Raw genomic sequence first — 21,818 nt, 5'->3', positions numbered from 1 at the left:
CCACCGTGCCCAGCCTAGAACTGCTTTTAAAAGATAGAAAACAAGCCCTGAAAGAAGGCAGCTGATCCACAAGTAAACTAACTTCCTGCCAGAACAAAACTTAACACTGTTTAAATGCAGAAAACAAAACGCAGATGCTCAACAACGTAGCACTCCCTATGTCCAGCATCCAATCAGAAATTACTAGAGGTAAGAAAAAGCAGGAAAGCCTGATCCACAACCACAAGAAAATCAGTCCATCTAGACCCAAAAATGAGAGTGACAAGGAAATAACAGAAAAGATTTTCAAAACAATATTACAAATGTGTTCAAGGATTTAAAAGAGAGTATAAATACGAAGAAAGAAATCCAAATGGAACATTTAGAGAAAAAAAAAATAGCATCTGAAATTTTCAAATACATAGGATGACCTGGCTTAAAAGTATGGTAGGGCTGGGTACTGCGGCTCACACCTGTAATCCCAGCACCGTGGGAGGCGGAGATAAGAGGATCGCTTGAGCCCAGGAGTTCAAGACCAGCCTGGGCAACATAGTGAGACCCTCCTGTCTCTATAAAAATAAAATAAAGAGCATGTTAGAAACTATAGAAGAATAGATGAGAGAACGTGAAGACATTACAACAGAAACAACTCAAATAAATCACAGAGGAAAAAAAGATGGAGGGAATGGGGATCCTCAGTGGGACAATACCTAGCATCTAAAATAAATGTAAACAGAGCTCTGAAGATTGAGGAGGAACAATGGAAGAAATAGGAAAACTGGAAAAATAATGGCAGTACATTTTCCAAAATTTTGGTGAAAAGTACAATCCTATAGATCCAAGAATGTCAACAAACCACAAGCAGGCTAATCACAAAGAAAACTACACCAAGGCATATTGTAATCATACTGCTAAATTCCAATGACAAAAACATCTTTAAAGTAGCTGGAGGAGAAAAAGAATATTACGTACTAGAGAACAAAAGTAAGACTGACAGCAGACTTTAAGAACAAGGCAAGCCTGAGACAAAAGAACATCCTTAAAGTGCTAGGAGCATAAAGGTGAAATAAGGACATTCTCAGACAAACAAAAGCTGAGAAAATGTGTGGCCAAAATACCAGTATTATAAGCAAAGTTAAAGTTCTTCAGACTGAAGGAAAAGGATACCAGATTCAAGCTCAGAGCTATAAAAGGAATGAAGCCTAGAAACAGAAATATGTGGGCCGGGTGCAGTGGCTCATTCCTGTAATCCCAGCACTTTGGGAGGCTGATGCAGGCAGACTACTTGAGGCCAGGAGTTCAAGATCAGCCTGGTCAACACGGCAAGATCCCATCTCTACTAAAAATACAAAAAAATTAGCCGGGCATAGTAGTGCACGCCTGTAGTCCCATCTTCTTGGGAGGCTGAGGCATGAAAATTGCTTGAACTCGGGAGACAGACATTGCAGTGAGCTGAGATCACACCACTGCACCGCAGACTGGGCAACAGAGTGAGACTCTGTCTCAGAAAAAAAAGAAAAAATAAATAGAAATATATAGGTTAATATAAAAGATATTTTTATTTTTAAATTTATTTCTAAGATAATGGACTTTTATTTCTTTATTTATTTTGATACAGAGTCTCACTCTGTCACCCAAGCTGGAGTGCAGTGGTGCCAAAGCTGTCCGAGTGCTAGATGAAGCTCCTGGCTCACCACGTAACAACCAAATAATTTGGTAAGGTTGGATGTGCTCTCCAAATAGCCTCAGTTTACTCAACTGTAACAAAATGTGCCTGCTAAGGCCTTTGTCAGGATTAGGGAAATTAATCCACGTTTTAAAATATTTGCAAATTATAAAGAGATACAAAGTACAGAGCAAGAGAGCTCCCACACCCATGCCTCCCTCCACCTCCCAGCCCTGGGGCTCTACCCTCTCCACCTCCCAGCCCTGGGGCTCTACCCTCTCCACCACCCAGCCCTGGGGCTCTACCCTCTCCACCTCCCAGCCCTGGGGCTCTACCCCCTCCACAGGCAGTGCCTCTTCCTTCACCACCTTCTCCCCTGTCTTGACTCTCCCTTGCACTGGCTCCTTCTCAGAGAAAACACTGGTTTACTGTGGCCTCCTTCAGTCACCACCTTGCTCCTGCCACACCCCTCGTGGTGTGTGACCACCACCTCCCCTTCTCTTTGCCTTCTTAACAATTATTCCACAGCAATTCAGCTTCTACCAAGCTCCCTATTCCACCAAACCTCACAAAGTCACTGATGGCACTGGCGCAGTCATCCAACAAACAGTCACAAAGACTCTCCCGTGTAACAGACACTTCCTAGTATTATCTGTACAGGTCTCAAGGGTAAGGACTGTAGGTGTTTTTCTACAAAACTTTCAAGATAACATGCGTTCCAGGTATTGGCAAGCATGTGGAGGAACTCGGACTCTTGCACAAAGCTAGAAACCCTTCTGCCATAAAGACACACATGCTTATGTTCACTGCAGCACTACGCACAATAGCAAAGATGGGGAATCAACCTAAATTCCATCAATGACAGATCAGATAAGAAAATGTGGTACATGCCAGAGATCAGCAAATTAAAAAAAAAAAAAATGTGAGCTGGGCGCGGTGGCTCAAGCCTGTAATCCCAGCACTTTGGGAGGCCGAGACGGGTGGATCACGAGGTCAGGAGATCGAGACCATCCTGGCTAACACAGTGAAACCCCATCTCTACTAAAAAATACAAAACACCAGCCGGGCGAGGTGGCGGGCGCCTGTAGTCCCAGCTACTCGGGAGGCTGAGGCAGGAGAATGGCATGAAGCCGGGAGGCGGAGCTTGCAGTGAGCTGAGATCCGGCCACTACAGTCCAGCTTGGGCGACAGAGCGAGACTCCGTCACAAAAAAAAAAAAAAAAAAAAAAAATGTGGTGCATACAGGCTATGGAATACTATAGGCTATGGAGTACTACAGGCTATGGAATACGACAGGCTATGGAATACTATAGACTATGGAATACTACGCAGCCACAAAAAAAAAATAAGATCATGTCCTTTGTGGGAACATGGAGGCCATTATTCTTAGCAAACTAACACAGGAACAGAAAACCAAACAGCGCATGTTCTCACTGATAAGTGGGAGCTAAAGGAAGAGAACATGCAAACACAAAGAAGGGAACACACACTCGGGCCTACTTGAGGGTAGACGGTGGAAGGAGGGAGAACATCAGAAAGAAAAAGCTATTGGGTACTAGGCTTAATACCTGGGTGACAAAATAATCTGCACACAAACCGCTGCGACATGAGTTCACCTATATAACAAACCTGCACATGCTTCCTACACCTAAGTTGTTTTAATATGAAAAGATACAATACAATACAAACAGTGTGGCAGCATCTCCTAGGACTGAACATTTGCTTTCTCTATCTCCCAGCAATGCCACTCCTAGGAATCAACACCAGAGGCATATTAGATACACGTCCCGAAAAGACATGTGAGAGAATGTTCCCTGAAGCACAATTTTAATAGCCTAAATGCTGGAAACCACCCAAATGCCCATCAGCAGGTGAGTTAACTGCGGTCCAAGGGGGTGAATGAGCATGGCTACTGGAGCAGCATGGACGAATCTCACTGACAATGCTGAGCGAGAGGAACCAAAAGCCAAAGTACAGTCACACCACCCTGGACATCAGGAGCGCAGCTTCCTGGGGAGGGGTGGCCAGCGACTGGGGGCAAAGATGGTTTTCAGGGCGGGGTTGTTCTGTTTCTCGATCTGGTTGTAAGAGTGTCTACTTTGTGGCAACTCATCCAGCACTTAAGATGTGCTGGGCATCCTTAGACAACAGAGTGGCTTAGGGAAATTTAAGTGAGACTCGTCTTTGCAACCAAAAGAACCTGACTAAAACAAGTATCTTGATTTCAAAACAAAAAAAGAAAACAGAACTTTAAGTATCGCCCTTTTTTTTTTTTTTTTTTTTTTTTTTTTTTTGCAGATGTAGTCTCGCTCTGTTGCCCAGGCTGAAGTGCAGTGGTGCAATCTCAGCTCACACAACCTCCGCCTCCCAGGTTCAAGCAATTCTCCAACCTCCGCCTCCTGGGTTCAAGCAATTCTCCAGCCTCAGCCTCCCAATAGCTGGGACTACAGGCGCCCGCCACCACACCCGACTAATTTTTGTATTTTTAGTAGAGACAGGGTTTCACTATGTTGGCCAGGCCGTTCTCAAACTCCTGACCTCGTGATCTGCCTGCCTCAGCCTCCCAAAGTGCTGGGATTACAGACGCGAGCCACCATGCCTGGCCTATTTTTTAAATTAATTACTTTATTTATTTTCAAGACAGGGTCTCACTCTGCTGCCCAGGCTGAAGCACAGTGGTATAATCACAGCTCACTGCAGCCTCAATCTCCCTGGGCTCAGGTGATCCTCCCACCTTAGCCTACCAAGTAGCTGGGACCATAGGTGCCACCACCACATCTGGCTTTTTTTTTTTTTTTTTTTTTTGAAAAGGAGTCTCTGTTACCCAGGCTGGAGTACAGTGGCGCGATTTGAGCTCACTGCAACCCCCACCTCCCAGATTCAAGCAATTCTCCTGCCCCAGCCTCCCGAGTAGCTAGGATTACAGGTGCCCGCCACCACACCAGCTAATTTTTGTATTTTAGTAAAGACAGGGTTTTACCATGTTGAACAGGCTGGTCTTGAACTCCTGACCTCAGATGATTCGCCCACCTGCCATCTCCTATTGTGCTTCTGCTTCCAAAGGCCTTCCTACCACTCAAGCTGGGACCCGTCTACCCACCTTCCTTCCCTCCACACCAACCAGCCAAACCCTTCCCATCTCTCACGCTCCAGCTCAGGCCTGCATGACAGAGAAGAGGACACCAAAATATCAGCATTGGCATCTTGGTCCATTGCTACTGCTACAACAAAAATACCTAAGACTGGGTAATTTGTAAATAGCAGGAATGTACTTCTCACGGTTCTAGAGGTTGAGAAGTTCACAATCAAGGTGTCAGCATCTGGGCATCTAGTGAGGGCTGCTCTAGGCTTCAGAGACGGCACCTTTGTGCTGTGTCCTCACTTGGCGCGAGGCAGGGGGCGAAAAGGGCCCAGCTAGTGCCCTCCGCCCCTTCCAGAAGGCACCCATCCCACCCAAAGGGCAGAGCCCTGCAGCCTAATCACCTCCAAAAGACCCCTTCTTTTTTTTTTTTTTTTTTTTTTTTTTTGAGACAGAGTCTCAGTCTATCGCCCCGGCTGGAGTACAGTGGTGTGATCTCGGCTCACTGCAACCTCCGCCTCCCGGGTTCAAGCGATTCTTCTGCCTCAGCCTCCCAAGTAGCTGGCACTACAGGCACGCACCACCTCGCCCGGCTAATTTTTGTATTTTTTTTGTATTTTTAGTAGAGACAAGGTTTCACCATGTTGGCCAGGCTGGTCTAGAACTCCTGACCTCCAGTGATCTGCCTGCTTCGACCTCCCAAAGTGCTGTGATTACAGGCGTGAGCCACCGGGGCCTGGCCTGGCCCCATCTCTTCCGTTTCACTGGGGGCTTAAATTCCAACATGAATTTTGGAGGTACACAAACATTCAAACCATAGCAAGGGGCGTAGTGGGATTTTATGTAATTTTACTTCCATTGTTATGTTTTTCCATAGGTTGTTCTAAACATTTTACAATGATATGTGTTATTTTTGTAATCTGAAGGAATCAAAATAAGTTTTCAAGGAAGTGGGTTACTCCAAATTTAAAAAAAAAAAGTTAAAACGTTTTTCAACTATTAAGGCCATTTTCAGTCTAAAGTTTTATTTAAAGAACAAAAACTCTTCAGGCGCCAGGCACGGTTGCTCATGCCTGTAAACCCGGCACTTTGTGGGGCTGAGGAGGGAGGATCACTGGAAGCCAAGAGTTTGAGACCAGGCTGGTGGTTGTGTGCACCTGTGGTCCCAGATACTCTGAAGGCTGAGGTGGCAGAACTGCTTGAGCCCAGGAGTTCAAGGCTGCAGTGAGCTATGATCGCACCCCTGCACTCCAGTCTCGGTGACACAGCAAGGCCTTGTCTCAAAAAAATAAAAAAAATAATAAAAAAACTCTTCAGGGAAAACATTCATGCCGGCTGACCCAGTAAAAGCACATCTTGGTGAAAAGAGCTATGTGTATGAAGTAAAAGGCTGCACAGTGGTTCTCTGGAGCCTGAGCCCTGAGGCCAAACTGCGGGTCTGACCCAAGCTCTGCCACCTGCCAGGCCAGACCAGCAACAGACCAGGAACTATCGAAACGACCCACTATTGATGCAGGATGGTAGCCCACCCAATGAAGCCACATGTGCCAACATGGAAGCATCTTCAAGATATCGGCGACAAGGCAGGCAACGGTCACACCTAGCTGAAAACTAAATCTGAACCTTAGCAAGGACTTACAGAAAATCCAGGAAAAATCTGATTTAACTTTTTGACAGTACTTTTGTTTTGATATATCTTTAAACTGCTTGTCCGATCTACCTTGTTTTTTGTTTTGAGACAGTCTTGCTCTGTTGCCCAGGCTGGAGTGCAGGGGTGCAATCTCGGCTCACTGCAATCTCTGCCTCCCAGGTTCAAGCGATTCTCCTACCTCAGCCTCCTGAGTAGCTGGGATTACAGGTGTGCGCCACCACACCCAGGTAATTTCTGTATTTTTAGTAGAGACGGGGTTTCACCATGTTGGCCAGGCTAGTCTCGAACTCCTGACTTCAAGTGATCCACCCGCCTCGGCCTCCCAAAATGCTGGGATTACAGGCATGAGCCACCACACCTGGCCTTGTCTGATCTACTTTTAAGGATAAAATATAAAGCTCTCCAAGAAAACATCAAACTAAAAGATGCTCACAGTGTACTGGGGAAACTGTCAAGACCACCCAGCCCCCAAGCAGGGGAGCGAGGGGTAGCGGGGGAGCGAGGGGTAGCAGGGGCAAATGAAGGCCAGACATCGAGGGCACAAGATCAGCCATCATTTTAGGCAACAATTTCAACACATCCCACCAAAACATTCTGTAAGTTCTCACAAGCAAACACGTGTTCTTTGGCTTTCCAAATGCCCGGTGTATCTTGCTTTTCTCCTACATCCAACTAGGAGGCTGTGTGTCACCCTACCTCCTCCTGCACCCAAGCAGTCACCAAGGGTCTCAATTCTGCTTCCAGGGGCTCTTGCGGCTCCCAGGCCTGTCACTCCCAGCCCAAGCTGCTACCAGACCCTCATCTCCTCCTACCCTCAAGAGCCTCCCCACCCCACACCATGCTCCTCCCTCACACACACATATACTCACAAATACACACGCACTGACACATAAATACATACGCATAAACACATACACACATACACACACACAGACATCAACACACATGCATACACATGAGCATACGTACACTCACACATACACAGACTCACACAAACACATACATATTCATACATACACACTTACAGGTATACAGTCACACATACAGTCACACACACATAAACACATGTACACACTCAGACACATATACACACACTCACACACCCCAGTCTGCAGCCACAGGGATCTTTGTAAAATGCCATCCCCTGGGCTGGGCGCGGTGGCTCACGTCTGTAATCCCAGCACTTTGGGAGGCTGAGGTGGTGGATCACTCGAGCCCAGGAGTTCAAGACCAGCCTGAGCAACATGGTGAAACCCTGTTTCTACAAAAAAATACAAAAATTACTCAGGCATGGTGGCACATGCCTGTAGTCCCAGATACTCAGAAGGCTGAGGCAGGAGAATCACCTGAGACTGGGGAGGTCGAGGCTGCAGTAAGCGGTGACTGCGCCACTGCACTCCAGCCTGAGTAACAGTGAGACGCTGTCTCAAAAAAAATTAAAAATAAAATAAAATGCCATTCTGAACATGTCACCACCCTGCTTTAAAAGCTTTCTTACTTGTCCTTAAGATAAAATCCAAATTCCTGTGGCCTTATAAGCCGGTCAGGATCTGTCCTATCTAGCCCACCGGTTCACAGGTGTCTTAATTCTTCTCTTCTCAGGGTCTCTGCTCCCTTCCTTGACTCAACAAACAGTTATTGATCACCTATTGATGATCATCAACTGGCAGTCGCCCCGGGAACAGCCTCGGACACAGTGGTGAACACAGAGTCCCTATTCTCTATACAACATCCTAGTGGGGAGACAAAACAAACACGTAGCCAAGTGTTGGGGAGTGGCAGTGTGGGAAGGGAATGGCGGCACAGAGCACGGGGCAGGCATGAGCCGGCTCCCACAGTGCGAGGGAAGGCCCCTCGCAGGAGGGCCCCCAACAGCGTTTCCCTGAAGACCCCACTCACTCACCTCCCAGCTCCTGCACATCCCGGTTCCTCCGGCTGAACTTTCCGCCCTCTCCCCTCCATTCTGTTTCAGCTATTGGCTTAGAGCTCCCACCTCCAGAAGACCTGTCTCTGTCCGGCCCATCCAGCCGCCGCCACCTCACACCCTGCCTCCTGCACTGTCATCCATCTGCCCTGATAGACTGGAAAACGCCTTCAAAGCAAGAATTACTCCCCACGGTACCTGCAGCACTTAGCCCAGTGCCCGGCACAGAGAAGGGGCTCGATGATAGTAGCTGAATGACTAAATTCTATAAATCAGTCATTTGTGAATTCATTGTCCATCCTCCGCCCTGCTCCCCCAGCCACTCCACCTGAGTACACAGATCTTCGTCTCAGCCACCGTGGACTCCATAGTCCATCCAGCAAGGCGCTCAGCCAAGTCTCTGGTACAGAACAGGCACCATCTCAACGGCCAGCAGCAGAATTCCTGAAATCGCTACCTTGTTACTCAAACGCCGATAGATCATGACTGCACTGTGCTTTCACTCAGCTGCGTATAAGGATGTTGTTTTTCTCTAATAAGATGTAAATTCCTACAGGGCCACGACCATGTCTTCCATCCCCTTCACCCCATGCAACCCTACGTGCAGTGCCATCCATGTAAAACAACAGCGATTTCCCCGCAAAACACTGACTAATGCTGACACTTATTTTAGACAGCATGAGCCGACTGTTCAGATAGCTGGGGTCTGTGCATTTCACCATATGTAACGTTTACCTCAGAAAACAATGAAGTCAACCTCTTGTAGCATTGCTTTCCCAAGTGGCCAGGGTTAGCCATTCGGAGGCTCCCTTCTGTGCATTCCAGGTTTGAGGTGATTAAATGAGGACAATGGAGCTGGTTTCCCATGGCTGGGGAGGGAGTGGTAGCAGGAAAAGCGGGAAGGGCAGAACAGATCATGGTGAGGAGCTGGACTGGAGCTCTCTGCACATCCATGGTTTCCAGCATGCACAGAGAAACAGAGGTAAACGAGACACAGAGAGCGCCATCCTCTCTCCTGCTCAGAGGGCCAACCAACAGGAGACGCGTGCCATACCAAGGGCCTGGCATACAGCCCCAGCTCTTCAATGCACACGTTCTTGGCTTCTCAATGCCATTCGCCACTAACAGGAACCAGGCTCCTTGGAGAAAGGCTAATTCCAGGACTGGGGCAGGGAGGGCACGGAGTGAGCTCGGGCCCTCTGGCTATGCTGGAAAGCCAGGACGTGCTCCTAAACAGGTATGGCAGAACAGCAGCATCAGCCAGGAGGCGGCCACTCAGCAAGAAAGGGCTTGATGGTAACAGGTCAAATGAGCATGACAGCACCGGGACAGAGCACCGCCGTGTGCTCCTGATGGGATTCACGGAAAAAGACGCATCATTACCCCAAATGCCCCACCCCAGTGTGAGGATGAGGAGAGACCAGGCAGCTCAAAGTCAGGACAATCTACAACATGCAAGGCCGACAAGTTCACAGACACAGAAAGTAGAACAGCGGTTACCAAGGGCTGGGGAAGGGGAATGGGGAGTTGGTGTTTAATGGAGACAGTTTCAGTCTGGGAAGATGGAAAGCTTCTGGAGATGGCTGCTGGTGGCGGCTGCACAAGCATGTGGGTGTGCTTACTGCCACTGAACTGTGTGCTGAAAGAGGTCGAGATGGTAAATTCACCACAATGAAAAAAAATCAAGGTCAAGGAAGTCTAAAACAGACTGAGAGACTCCTTTAGATTAAGGTAGGCTACACAGACACAACCACCAAATGCGACGCGTGATCCTGGGTGACGGGCGGGGCATAATGAAGACAGTGCTGGGCACACAGCAACACCTGACCTTCTGAACTGCAGAGGGCCGGGAGCACATGTCCGTGATACACGTCCTGACTCTCGCAACTGCACTGTGCTTACGTAAGAAAACAGCCTCCTCTGCGGAGACAGACACGGTGTTTAGGAGTAGAAGGGGGACAGCATCTCTAACTCAATCTGAATATGTAAATGGAGGGAGACAGTAAACAATGGGAGACGTAAACAATCTGGGAACCTGGGCAAAGGCTATAGGGACGCTCATGATACTATTCTTACAAGTTTCCTGTCAGTTTGAAATTACATCAACATTTTAAAATACAAAAAGTACTAGTCAAGAACAATAAACGCACCTGAAAAATATACCGACAGCTGGGTAAAATTCAAACTTGTTATTAGGGACTGTCTCCTCTTCAGCTGTTTCCTGTTCTGCCTCTAAAGGCATGAAAATTCTCTGCAGAGTCACACCTACCAGTACGTGACAAGTTTAAAGGTTTCAGGGTTTTTTTTGAGACAGGGTGTAGCTCTGTCACCCAGGCTGGAGGGCAGTGACACGATCATAGCTCACTGCAGCCTCGACCTCCCTGACTCAAACCATCCCCTTGACTCAGCTATCCGAGTAGCTGTGACCACAGGCGCACGCCACCACGCCCGGCTAATTTTTCGTATTTTGTACAGCCAGAGTTTCACCACATTGCCCAGTCTGGTCTCAAACTCCTGAGCTCAAATAATCCACCCGTCTCAGCCTCCCAAAGTGCTGGGATTACAGGCATGAGCCACTGTGCCCAGTCTAGAACACAGTTAAAGCATTGCTTTATAATGCCAAATATTTACTGGAATGGCATTTTCCATATATTTATGTACTTATTTATTATTATTTTTTGAGACGGAGTCTCGCTCTGTCACCCAGGCTGGAGTGCAGTGGCACAATCTCGGCTCGCTGCAACCTCTGCCTCCAGGGTTCAAGTGATTCTCCTGCCTCAACCTCCAGAGTAGCTGGGATTACAGGTATCTGCCACCATGCCCAGCTGATTTTTGGATTTTTAGTAGAAACAGGGTTCCACCATGTTGGCCAGGCTGGTCTCGAACTCCTGACCTCAAGTGATTTGCCCTCCTCGGCCTCCCAAAGTGCTGGGATTACAGGCGTCAGCCACTGTGCCCGGCCATTTTCCATATATTTAGACTTAGAAAAGGTATCAAACTTCAGCTCTCCTGAAACAAGTATTGTAGATGACCAAAATACCTTTTTATTTTTGTACTGATTGATTGATTGACTGATTGATTGATTTTGAGACAAAGTCTCGCTCTGTCGCCCAGGCTGGAATGCAGTGGCATGATCTTGGCTCACTGCAACCTCCACCTCCCGGGTTCAAGTGATTCTCATACCTCAGCCTCCCAAATAGTTGGGATAACAGGCGTCCACCACCACGCCTGACTAATTTTTATATTTTTGGTAGAGACGGGGGTTTCACCATGTTGACCAGACTGGTCTTGAACTCCTGTCCTCAAGTGATCCTCCCACCTTAGCCTCCAAAATTCCTTTTTAAAGTCATTTGAATAAGAGGAGGATAGAGTCAGAAACCTGGAGGACAGATCCTGTGTGTAATCCACATGCTATCTTGTTAAAACTCTAGCTCTAGAACTCCACAGGGTGATAATGAGGAGGAAGTGTTCGTATCCATTTCAAGACTCTTCCACAGCTCTTCAGAACAAAACAATAAGACGGAGTTTCACTCTATCACCCGGGCTGGAGTGCAGTGGCAAGATCTTGGCTCACTGTAACCGCCACCTCCCGGGTTCAAGCGATTCTCCTGCCTCAGCCTCCCAAGTAGCTGAGATTACAGGCACCCACCACCATGCCTGGCTCATTTTTTGTTATTTTTAGTAGAGATGGGGTTTCACCATGTTGGCCAGGCTGGTCTCAAACTCCTGACCTCAGGTGATCCACCTGCCTCAGCCTCCCAAAGTGCTGGGATTACAGGTGTGAGCCACCGCGCCCGGCCAGCATGTTTTAAGTTTTCTTTTTTAATCTAGGCAGATGGTCTCTTTGTGGCTCCTGAAACTCACATGAGACTCACTAATGACAAGTATATCCACTTCAAGAGCAAATAAAAAGAGCTGAACTGTACCAGCCGGCCGGTGCACACTAGACCCACAAACTCCGCCCACTGGAACCCACCCACTTCACACTCTATTTCTACCTTCTTTAAATCAGTAGGATCCATGCTCTAGTGCCCATTCCTACCGCAGCTGCCTCTTCTGTGGCTCCCAAGGTTTCTTTTTTTGCTGTTTCTATTGAAGCAGGGTCTCACTCTATTACTCAGGCTGGAGGGCAGCAGCGCAATCATAGCTTACTACTGCAGCCTCAACCTCCCAGGCTCAAGCAAGCCTCCGGCCTCAGCCTCCTGAGTTGCTGGGACCACAGGTGCGCACCACCACGTCCAGCTTATGTTTTACTTTTTGTAGAGACAGGGCCTCACTTTGTTGCTTAGGCTGGTCTCAAATTCCTGGGCTCAGCATGTAGTTGGTGATGGGGAGCTGCCCCAGAATCCCAGCCAGAGAATTGTTGTGCATACGTCTGTGTTTAGAAAGATCTTGTTGTCTGTGGATGCCGTAGAGGGATCAGAGAGGGGTGAGACAGACTTCTGGAGAAATAGGAGGCCCTGACGGTGGCTATGTGGCCACATGTAAGGCCACTGCCCTTACAATCACACAAGCACTCGTGTGAGTGTCTCGTGTGAGTCTCAGGAACCACAAAGAAAGTATCTATCTAGATTAAAAAAAAAAACTTTTTACATCCTCCCAGCTCAGCCTCCCAAAGTGCTGGAATTACAAGTGTGAGCCACCAAGCCCGGCCCCCAGGGTTTCTCACCTGGATTAGCACAACTCCTCTCCACTTGGTGCTCCCACCTCCAGCCTCGCCCCTCTCCAATCGCCCCACTCCATCCATAGCCAGTAAGGTATTTCAAAACACAAATGTATGCACAACAACTCCCCAGCTGGAATCCTGGGGCAGTTCCCCATCACCAACTACATGAAGTCACTGGCTGCTGGGAGTTTAATGCTGGTCAATGTGAATGATTTCTTTCATAAATGCAGTTCAATGCAAATGATTTACTTAATACTAAATCAAGATGCTCCCAATAATAATGTCATTCTCACCTGTAATTACTATGATTGATACCTATACCTGTGTATTATAATTTGGTGCTACCGTGTCTGTCAGTCTGTCTAGGCAGCAGGGCCCTGGAGAGACAGGACATTGCCCACGAGCTGTCCACCTTGGCTGAACCTCTGGCCACCTTCTCCTTGCCAGACAGAGTGGACGTTCCTTCAGACAGACTGGGTGTTCCTCCACTCCCAGCACAAGAGCTACTGGGTGGTGCATCTCCCTCTGGACACGCACTAGAAATCTGGAGCTATAGGAGGGCCTGAGCCGAGATCACACCACTGCACTCCAACATGGGCAACAGAGCAAGATGCCGTCTCAAAAAAAACAAAACCAAGAACACCAATCCACTGGTGAACTTTTGTACCCTATTACATTAAAATCCACTGGTCTAACATTGAATGGATCTTTTACCCATGGACGATTTTGTAATATCATGGATTGGTCATCTGGAAATACTGGTTCACTGAATTATGCTAATGTTCCAAATGTGGGCACATTTCATTCTACAACATTAATTCCATTCATTAATATCACTATGGATCTCACGGAAACATCTTTAAGTCTTGGGAAGCTGCCAAGCTCACAGCAGCAGATACAAGTTTTCCAAAACCAATTTTCACTTGAAGGTTCAAATTTCATGACTGGCAACAAATACTGTCAGTTGTATTCCTTGAAGTGACAGCTCACTGAGTTCATTTTCAGAAACACGTCTGCCAAGTACACAGGCCTGAACATCCAGAGGTGGCCTGTCGGTGATTGCACTGGGGCATGCTGTGTCCATGAAGGCAGCAGATGCTCCTCCTCCAGGCAGCCACTGGGCTTTGCCTGCAGCAGAAGCAGCAGCACACACAGTCTGAAAAAGATGTGTGCTCAAGAGTCAAGATTTAGTAAAAGTCATCATTTTCACTGCTTTATTAGCAAGGACATTCTCTCCATGTGTATGACAAAGAAATCAGGAACTATTAGTACATCTGGGCACTGCTGTCTTGATTCATCACTTTAGCACTGTCAGTGCAGATATCAACAGAGTGGAAAAGGCCAGTGGTGTTCCATTATTATGAAAACAGTTTTGACCTTGTGGATCCCTCCAATGGTCTAGGGGAAGCCCCAGCGCACAGGGCACATGCTGTGAGCAGACTGAGCATCATTCTCTGTCTGCCCAATGTTGGTCTGTTTTTCAGTTGAGACATTATGATACAGTTTTGTTTTATTTTGAACTAAACTTTGTTTCTCCCTCTGGACAGGTTCCATTTCCTCTCACTGCTGGCCATGTTACTTATGTAACTTTAGGCAAGTCATTCAGTTAAAACCTCAGTTACCTCATCAGTAACACAGAGATAATGATCCCTAGGTAATTTATGGTGCTGTTGAGCCTTAAAGATAACATATGTGGAAGCCCTTTGTAAACCATCAATTTTGTATCAGTATAGTTTTATTGAAGCCCTACTATGTGCCAAGCACTGTCCTATGGACCAGCATAGACTAGACTAGGTCCTTGCTTTATGATGAAAAGCGCACATCTCCAGGAGGAAGCAGGGAGAAAAATATCAGAGAAATAAAGAGCCAGCATGATGGATTATGAGTGACAGGGTGGCTGCTTCAGATGGGGTGATGGTGGGTCTCTCTGAGGAAGGGACCTAGATGCTAAGTATGAATGACGAGAAGGAGCCAGGTGTGCAAAGATCAGAGAGAAAAGCATTCCAGGAGTTTCTATCCAAGAAGCAGAAAAGGCAGGCAGAGGCCAAATCACGAAGGCTTTGTGAACCAGCAAGAGGAGTCTGCGTTCTACTTTAAGCACAGAGAAAGCCAATGGAGACCACCAGTAAGGAAGTAACAGAATCTGATTCACACTTTCAAAAAATCCCTCTGGCCAGCTGCGATGGCTCACGCCTGTAATCCAGCACTTTGGGAGGCCGAGGTGGGAGGATCACTTGAGCTCAGGAGTTCAAGACCAGCCTGGCCAACATGGTGAAATCCCATCTCTATGAAAAATACAAAAAATTAGCCGGGCGTGGTGTCATGCACTGGTAGTCCCAGCTACTCGGGAGGCTGAGGCATGAGAATCTCTTGAATTCCGGAGGCGGAGGTTGCAGTGAGCCGAGATCACACCACTGTACTCCAGCCTGAGTGACAGGATTTCAAAATAAATAAAAATAAAAGATTCCTCTGACTGCTATGTGAAAAACTGGTTTTAGGGCAAGAATGGACATAGGGAAACCAGTCAGGACATGAATGGAGTACCCAGACAAGAGACAGCGGCTGCCTGAACTGGGGCTGCAGCAGTGGAGACAAAATGAAGCAGGCCAATGTAAGACATGCTTTGGAAGTAACGCTGATGGGTTCTAATGAATTGGATGAGGCGATAAAGAGAGGGAGAGGAAATAATTAAGGATAAACTCTAAACTTACAGCTTGAACAACTGAGTGGATTGTGGTTGTGGCAAGTGGTGATGGAGAAAACTAAGAAAAAGCAGGCAATAGGTAGGCATCGGAGACAGAAATTTCAGGCCTGATCAGAACTAAAGATTGAGGGTTTAAGCATCACTGGTGTGTAGACAGTATTTAAAATCCTGGGTCCTGATGAGATCTGCTAGGGAGGGGCACACCCAGAACAGAGAATGGAGTCCGAGATCAATTCCTGGGGTGCCCCTGCATTTAGGTGTCGGGTAGCAAAGGAGTCTGAGAAGGAACAACTAGTGACCTAAGAGGAAAATCCAAGTTTCGTGAAGGCACAGAAGCAAGTGAGGGAAGAGCTTTATGAAGAGGCAATGGTCCATGTTGTGGGATGCTGCTGAAAGGTGAAATAAGGACAGAGAAGAGAACTTTCGATTTAGCAACAAACCGGGGCCATGTGGACAGCAGTCTCAGGGGAGTGGAACAGGGCGCAGCTGGAACGTGGAGAGGACGCGAGGTGAGGAAAGCAGAGGGGGTAGTGTAGGATTATGAAGGATCGCTATTACCCTTGCTGAAAAGGCCGCCTAAACCTTTGGCAGTCCGTGTATTAGCTGAACAGATCTACTCTGCTTCCTCCATGACCTACGTAAAGTATGGCTACAGAGCAATGCAACTGAGCCTAGAGAATGGTTTACAAAATAGTCTTCATCTTACCGTTACATCCCCTACACATGTAGACATAGCATGCCTGTCAGTGGTCCTCCACATGCATGGAAATAGTGTGTCTGGCAATGACCCCACACACGTGTACACAGAACATGTCTGCCGGGGTGCCACCTGCATGTAGACAGTATGTCTGCCAGTCTACATGTGTGTAGACATAGCATGTCTGTCAACACTTTCAGAGCAACAGCTCTCAGGCATCCCTGATTCCAGCCCACATATTCCAGGCAAAAGAGTCATCTGAGACCACTTATCCCCACTACCCACTTTCCAGTAGGAAAATGAACTCTGTGATTATAAAGTATCACAGTTAGACCAGGCGCGGTGGCTCACACCTATAATCTCAGCACTTTGCAAGGCCAAGGTGGGTGGATCACCTGAGGTGAGGAGTTTGAGCCCAGCCTGGCCAACATGGTGAAACTCCGTCTCTAATAAAAATACAAAAAAAAATTAGCCGGGCCTGGTGGCGGGCGCCTGTAGTCCCAGCTACTCAGGAGGCAGAGGCAGGAGAATCGCTTGAACCCAGGAGGTGGAGGTTGCAGTGAGCCAAAAACACAAATAGGGGAGATATATACATATATGTTTTAGCCAAAGGTCTGTGAATGATTCATTCTGAACTACAATTCATATACGTCTAATTATTTGAAAACTGTAAGCTAAAAACACTATGGATGCATACATGCCTCATTCACTATAAATAGCAGAATTAACCAAACAACAAACTAACTTGATAATAATAATTTTAAACTAACAGTTTAAAATTAGAAACTTAGAAGTTAACTTAGAAATTAACTTAGAAATTAAAATGTGGTAAAAGTGGCATTTGAAAACCAAGACTGATTGAAAACAAAGATGGCAGGCGTCCCAACTGCGAGCGGGCATGGTCTGTCGCTCTGGAAGGATGCCAGATGTTGAAGAGCAAAAAAAACTTCTTAGGAATCATCAGTCAGTCAGCTTTGGTAAAGATGTCAACTTTAGGGATCTGTAGCAAGGCCACTAAATAGGATGCCAGTGAGTAGTCATTACTATATGCACAAAATAAAAGAGTATGGAATTGCACATTAGTCACAAGAAGCAAAATCTCAGCTTGCATTTAGGACAGTCAATGGCCACCAGGAAGGAGTTGATGTAGCTCCTAGCATAGAACAACCACACTCATGCATTTCACTTTACAGTCATGCTGCTCTACCAGACTGGAGGCCACCTCCAGCACAGTGAGACAGTGTGGTCTGGAGGCCTAGGTAACAGAGATTCTTACGTAGGTAACCCACTAGTCAAAAAATTCCCCAGGGCCAGGCGCTGTGGCTCACACCTGTAATCCCAGCACTTTGGGAGGCTGAGGTAGGTAGATGACCTCAAGTCAGGAGTTCAAGACCAGCCTAGTCAACATGGTGAAACACCATCTCTATTAAAAATATTTTTAAAATTTAGCCAGGCGCCTGTAATCCCAGCTACTTGGGAGGCTGAGACAGGAGAATAGCTTGATCCCGGGAGGTGGAGGTTGCAGTGAGCCAAGACCGTACCACTGCACTCCAGCCTGGGCAACAAGAACGGAACTCCATCTCAAAAAAAAAAAAAAAAAAACAAAAAAACTACCCCAGGCTGAACATGTTGGCTCACGCCTATAATCCTAGCATTTTTGGAGGCCAAGGCAGGAGGACTGCTTGAGCCCAGGAGTTCAAGACCAACCTGCGCAACACAGTGAGACTCCCCAACCCCAGGCATAGTGGTGCACACTTATGGTCTTGCTACTGGGGAGGCTGAGGTGGGAGGATCATTTGGGCCCAGGAGGTCGAGGCTGCAGTGAGCCGTGTGATCTCACCACTGTACTCCAGCCTGGATGACAGAGCAAGACCCTGTCTCAAAAAAAAAAAAAAAAAAGAAACAGAAAAACACTCCACAAACGGGGTTTGTTCAGCCTACAGTGTTGGACTACAATGTGTTTGGTAATATATCTGAATTAGTAAGAATATTTACAAATTGGAAGACTTTACATTTAAAAAAATAAAAGTTTGCTGGCTTCTCAAAGACAAAGAAAGAGAGAGGCCTGGCCAAGGCCCAGTTGCCTTCAGTTACGGCATCAGGGAGCTCCTGTTCCCACCCTCCAGAAACTGTCACACACACTGTGTCAAATGTCAGCTGCCATTTATCTTTATCTGTGAACCTATGCCATTATTCTTCTTAAATGTGGCCTGTTTCATTCACTTATGCTACCTTCTCACTCTTAGTATCATTTGAGTTTGCAACTTCTGTCCTATAGGGTATGTGAAACGGTCCATCAAGGTCTGACCTGAGGGAAGAGATGACAAGATTCCAAACTCCCACAAACTCAACTGAAGATGTTAGCTGCTGATTTTCTCCACTGAAAAACAGATACAGCAAACTTTCTCCCCAGCTGCTTTCTAAGCAGCAATCTCAGTAGTTACTAAGAGTCACAGAACCTGTTTCTCTTAACAATCTGTGAAAAGCTTATTAGGGAATGTTGATCATTCACAAATTAATGTTTTAATTAAAAGATCAAATATATACCCATTAATCAGTTTCGAACAGTTGGAACATAGGTTTAGGACAGCAGAGGGAACCACATTTCAAAAGAAAAAAAAAAAACTGCCCTCTACACAGAATTTAAAAAAAAAAAAGTATTTTCATATATGTATAGCAACCACAAAAGCTTTTAACTATATAATTACTACTAAAGATGTCCATAAGATAGAATATACAACCTCCCCCAATGTCTAACTTATTTAACTCCTTAAACTGCTTTTCGATGAAACAAATTTTTCTAATCTTTTAGAAGTAAGCCAAATCAGTAACTAAAGTACTGCTTACTACTGACTGACTAGAGTTACCAGAAGTGTAATCTTTATTTATTTATTTATTTTTGAGACAGTCTCATTCTGTCTCCTAGGCTAGAGTGTAATGGCACGATCTCAGCTCACTGCAACCCCTGCCTCCCAGGTTTAAGCGATTCTCCAGCCTCAGCTTCTCAAGTAGCTGGGATTACAGGCAGCTGCCATCAAGCCCGGCTAATTTTGGTATTTTTAGTACAGACAGGGTTTCACCATGTTGGCCAGGCTGGTCTCAAACTCCTGACCTCAGGTGATCCACCCGCCTTGGCCTCTCAAAGTGCTGAATTACAGGTGTGAGCCACCGCGCCCAGCCCAGAAGTGTAATCTTATATATGTTCATCATCATATATTAAAAAACAATAATATTCCATAAACATATACATAAGCCTAAAGGAAATCAAACCTTGTAACACCAACTTCCTGTTTTATACCACTGAAACGTGCAAATAAATAAAAGCAGCCTGGAGGGAGAACATAACTTACAAAAAGACAAATTATAAGTGTGCATACATGAGAAGCAGTACCACCCTTTTGCTTTTGAGACCAGGAAATAGATGGTATCTTATAAAGGATAAATTCAACAAAATTCAGCTGTTTTCTTTCCTACCAGCTGCTTGTGAATCACTCTCCACACTCCAACACCATGAGGACAACCTGAAACCTGCACTCAATGCCTCATACCTTAACTCACGATTAAAGAAATCCTGTCTCCAAGTTACAGCAACAGGACCCTACATAAAAGGAGGAAAGTCTAGCTTCAAGACAAATTGTTGAGAAGACTAGAATGAAGTTCACTGTAACTTTAAAATAACTTTGCACTAATTTGTTACTAGTTGAATATTTTCCAGTAATCTCGTTTCCTAGCATAGTATATCAGACTTCTGCACTTCACCCAGCTTGGAAATTTTACAAAGTAGACTAGGCCGGGCGCGGTGGCTCAAGCCTGTAATCCCAGCACTTTGGGAGGCCGAGACGGGCGGATCACGAGGTCAGGAGATCGAGACCATCCTGGCTAACAAGGTGAAACCCCGTCTCTACTAAAAAAATACAAAAAATAACTAGCCGGGCGAGGTGGCGGGCGCCTGTAGTCCCAGCTACTCGGGAGGCTGAGGCAGGAGAATGGCGTAAACCCGGGAGGCGGAGCTTGCAGTGAGCTGAGATCCGGCCACTGCATCCCAGCCTGGGCGACAGAGCGAAACTCCCTCTCAAAAATAAATAAATAAATAAATAAGTAGACTAATTATGTGGGTATAAGCATTATATCGCACGTTGCCCTTCCTCTAAGTGTTAACAGAACAAAGTAGTATGCCGAAGAGCATGTAAATACTCGCAATGCTGTATTTCAAATTTGCTTAACTTTTATTATCTGAATCAGAACTTAGTTGGAATTGAATTAACACTACCCAGTGAATAACGACTAATCAAAACAGCCTTTCCCATTTTCAGCCAAAAACTGCAATCTGAAATGGCTTTTGCTTTCTAATTGACTTACAACGTGTGGCTGGGGGGAAATGTCGGCGCTTTCCCAAGGACACTTTTCAGGCTGTAAACTTTCTTTGTTGGAGAAACTACCAAGTTCAAGGGGTGCCTTCAGAATCCACTTACCCGATCCTTCATCCTCCAGCTCTGAGCTAAGGATTTGGAGCCTTCAATTTTCTCACAGTGCCTCTTTTTCATAAAAGCCAAAGGTAGGTTCCAGTCTGTAAGATCAGCCTCATCTTCCTCCCCCAGGCCCAGAAGAGGCGACTGCAGCATTTCGGACTCCATCAGTGGGGGAGGGGGTGGGGGAGTCCTTGGCAGCAAGCGCTCAAGAACCTCCAGCCTTAAAAACTAGCGTGTACCAGAATTGGTGAAATAAGAAACAGAAAAACGGGAAATCGAAAAACAAATGGATGGAGAGTGCGGAGACCCTTACTCAGGCAAAAAGTCTGAGATCCTTATCTCTAACTCTGGGCGGGAAGTGGGGAGGTGGGGGCCGCTAGGAAATGGGGCAGCCCAAGAAGCTCCGCAGACACACACCAGCCCAAGTCCCAAGCCACTGGCTGCTCCTGGGGCTGCACGTTTCCAGAGGGGCTGCGAGCGGAGCTGTCAAAAGCGTAAGAGACTTCAGGCCTCACGATGACCCTGCTCTCGGCCTCCAACGCCTCAGCAGTTCCGAGGACAAGCAGGCCGCTCTTGGTGCCGGTTCGCCCACTGGGCCGAGGTCTCCGGCCAAGGGATCGGGTTCAAAGGGCCCTGGGTCTCCTCCAGCCACTCTCAGCCCTGCGGGTCCCGCACTCGTCTGAGCTGCCGCAACCAGAGCCAGGACCGGCCCATCGTGCTCGCCCGCACCCGGTTCCTCAACCTCAGGTCCGCGCGGCCTGGCTGGTCCTGGCCTTCAGCCCCGAGGCTCTCTCCTGCCTGAGAACGAGTCCTGAGAAACGGGCGACACGGAACCACGGAGAAAACGGACAATGAGGGCTTATTGGGTCAGGGGAGCTTTGCCCTCTGGTTTGGAGCTACAGGGAAACTCATCTCATCAGCACATCAAGGAGGACGCCATATTGCCAGGACCCAGAATGCACCGCGGCCTACGGCGTGGCCGA

The 21,818-nt window shown here is 47.0% G+C and overlaps 1 protein-coding gene across 3 annotated transcripts in view; it reads right to left on the bottom strand.

Moving 5' to 3' along the window:
- RPTOR (regulatory associated protein of MTOR complex 1) overlaps positions 1 to 21,816 on the bottom strand; it is a 408,568-nt gene extending 386,752 nt beyond the window's left edge. For 2 of the 3 annotated variants that reach the window (XM_009191419.4, XM_003913544.5), the window contains exon 1: positions 20,839 to 21,816. In XM_009191419.4, the coding sequence (XP_009189683.1) occupies positions 20,839 to 21,000 (162 nt within the window). In that variant the 5' untranslated portion in view covers positions 21,001 to 21,816. The remainder of the gene's footprint in view (positions 1 to 20,838) is intronic. The other variant, XM_009191423.4, reaches the window with a different exon arrangement.
- Positions 21,817 to 21,818: the final 2 nt, after the last annotated feature.

Source organism: Papio anubis, chromosome 17, assembly GCF_008728515.1.
Source record: "Papio anubis isolate 15944 chromosome 17, Panubis1.0, whole genome shotgun sequence".
Taxonomy (NCBI): Eukaryota; Metazoa; Chordata; class Mammalia; order Primates; family Cercopithecidae; genus Papio; species Papio anubis.
Note: the sequence above shows the minus strand (reverse complement) of the source record. Positions and strands in the feature narration are given on the sequence as shown.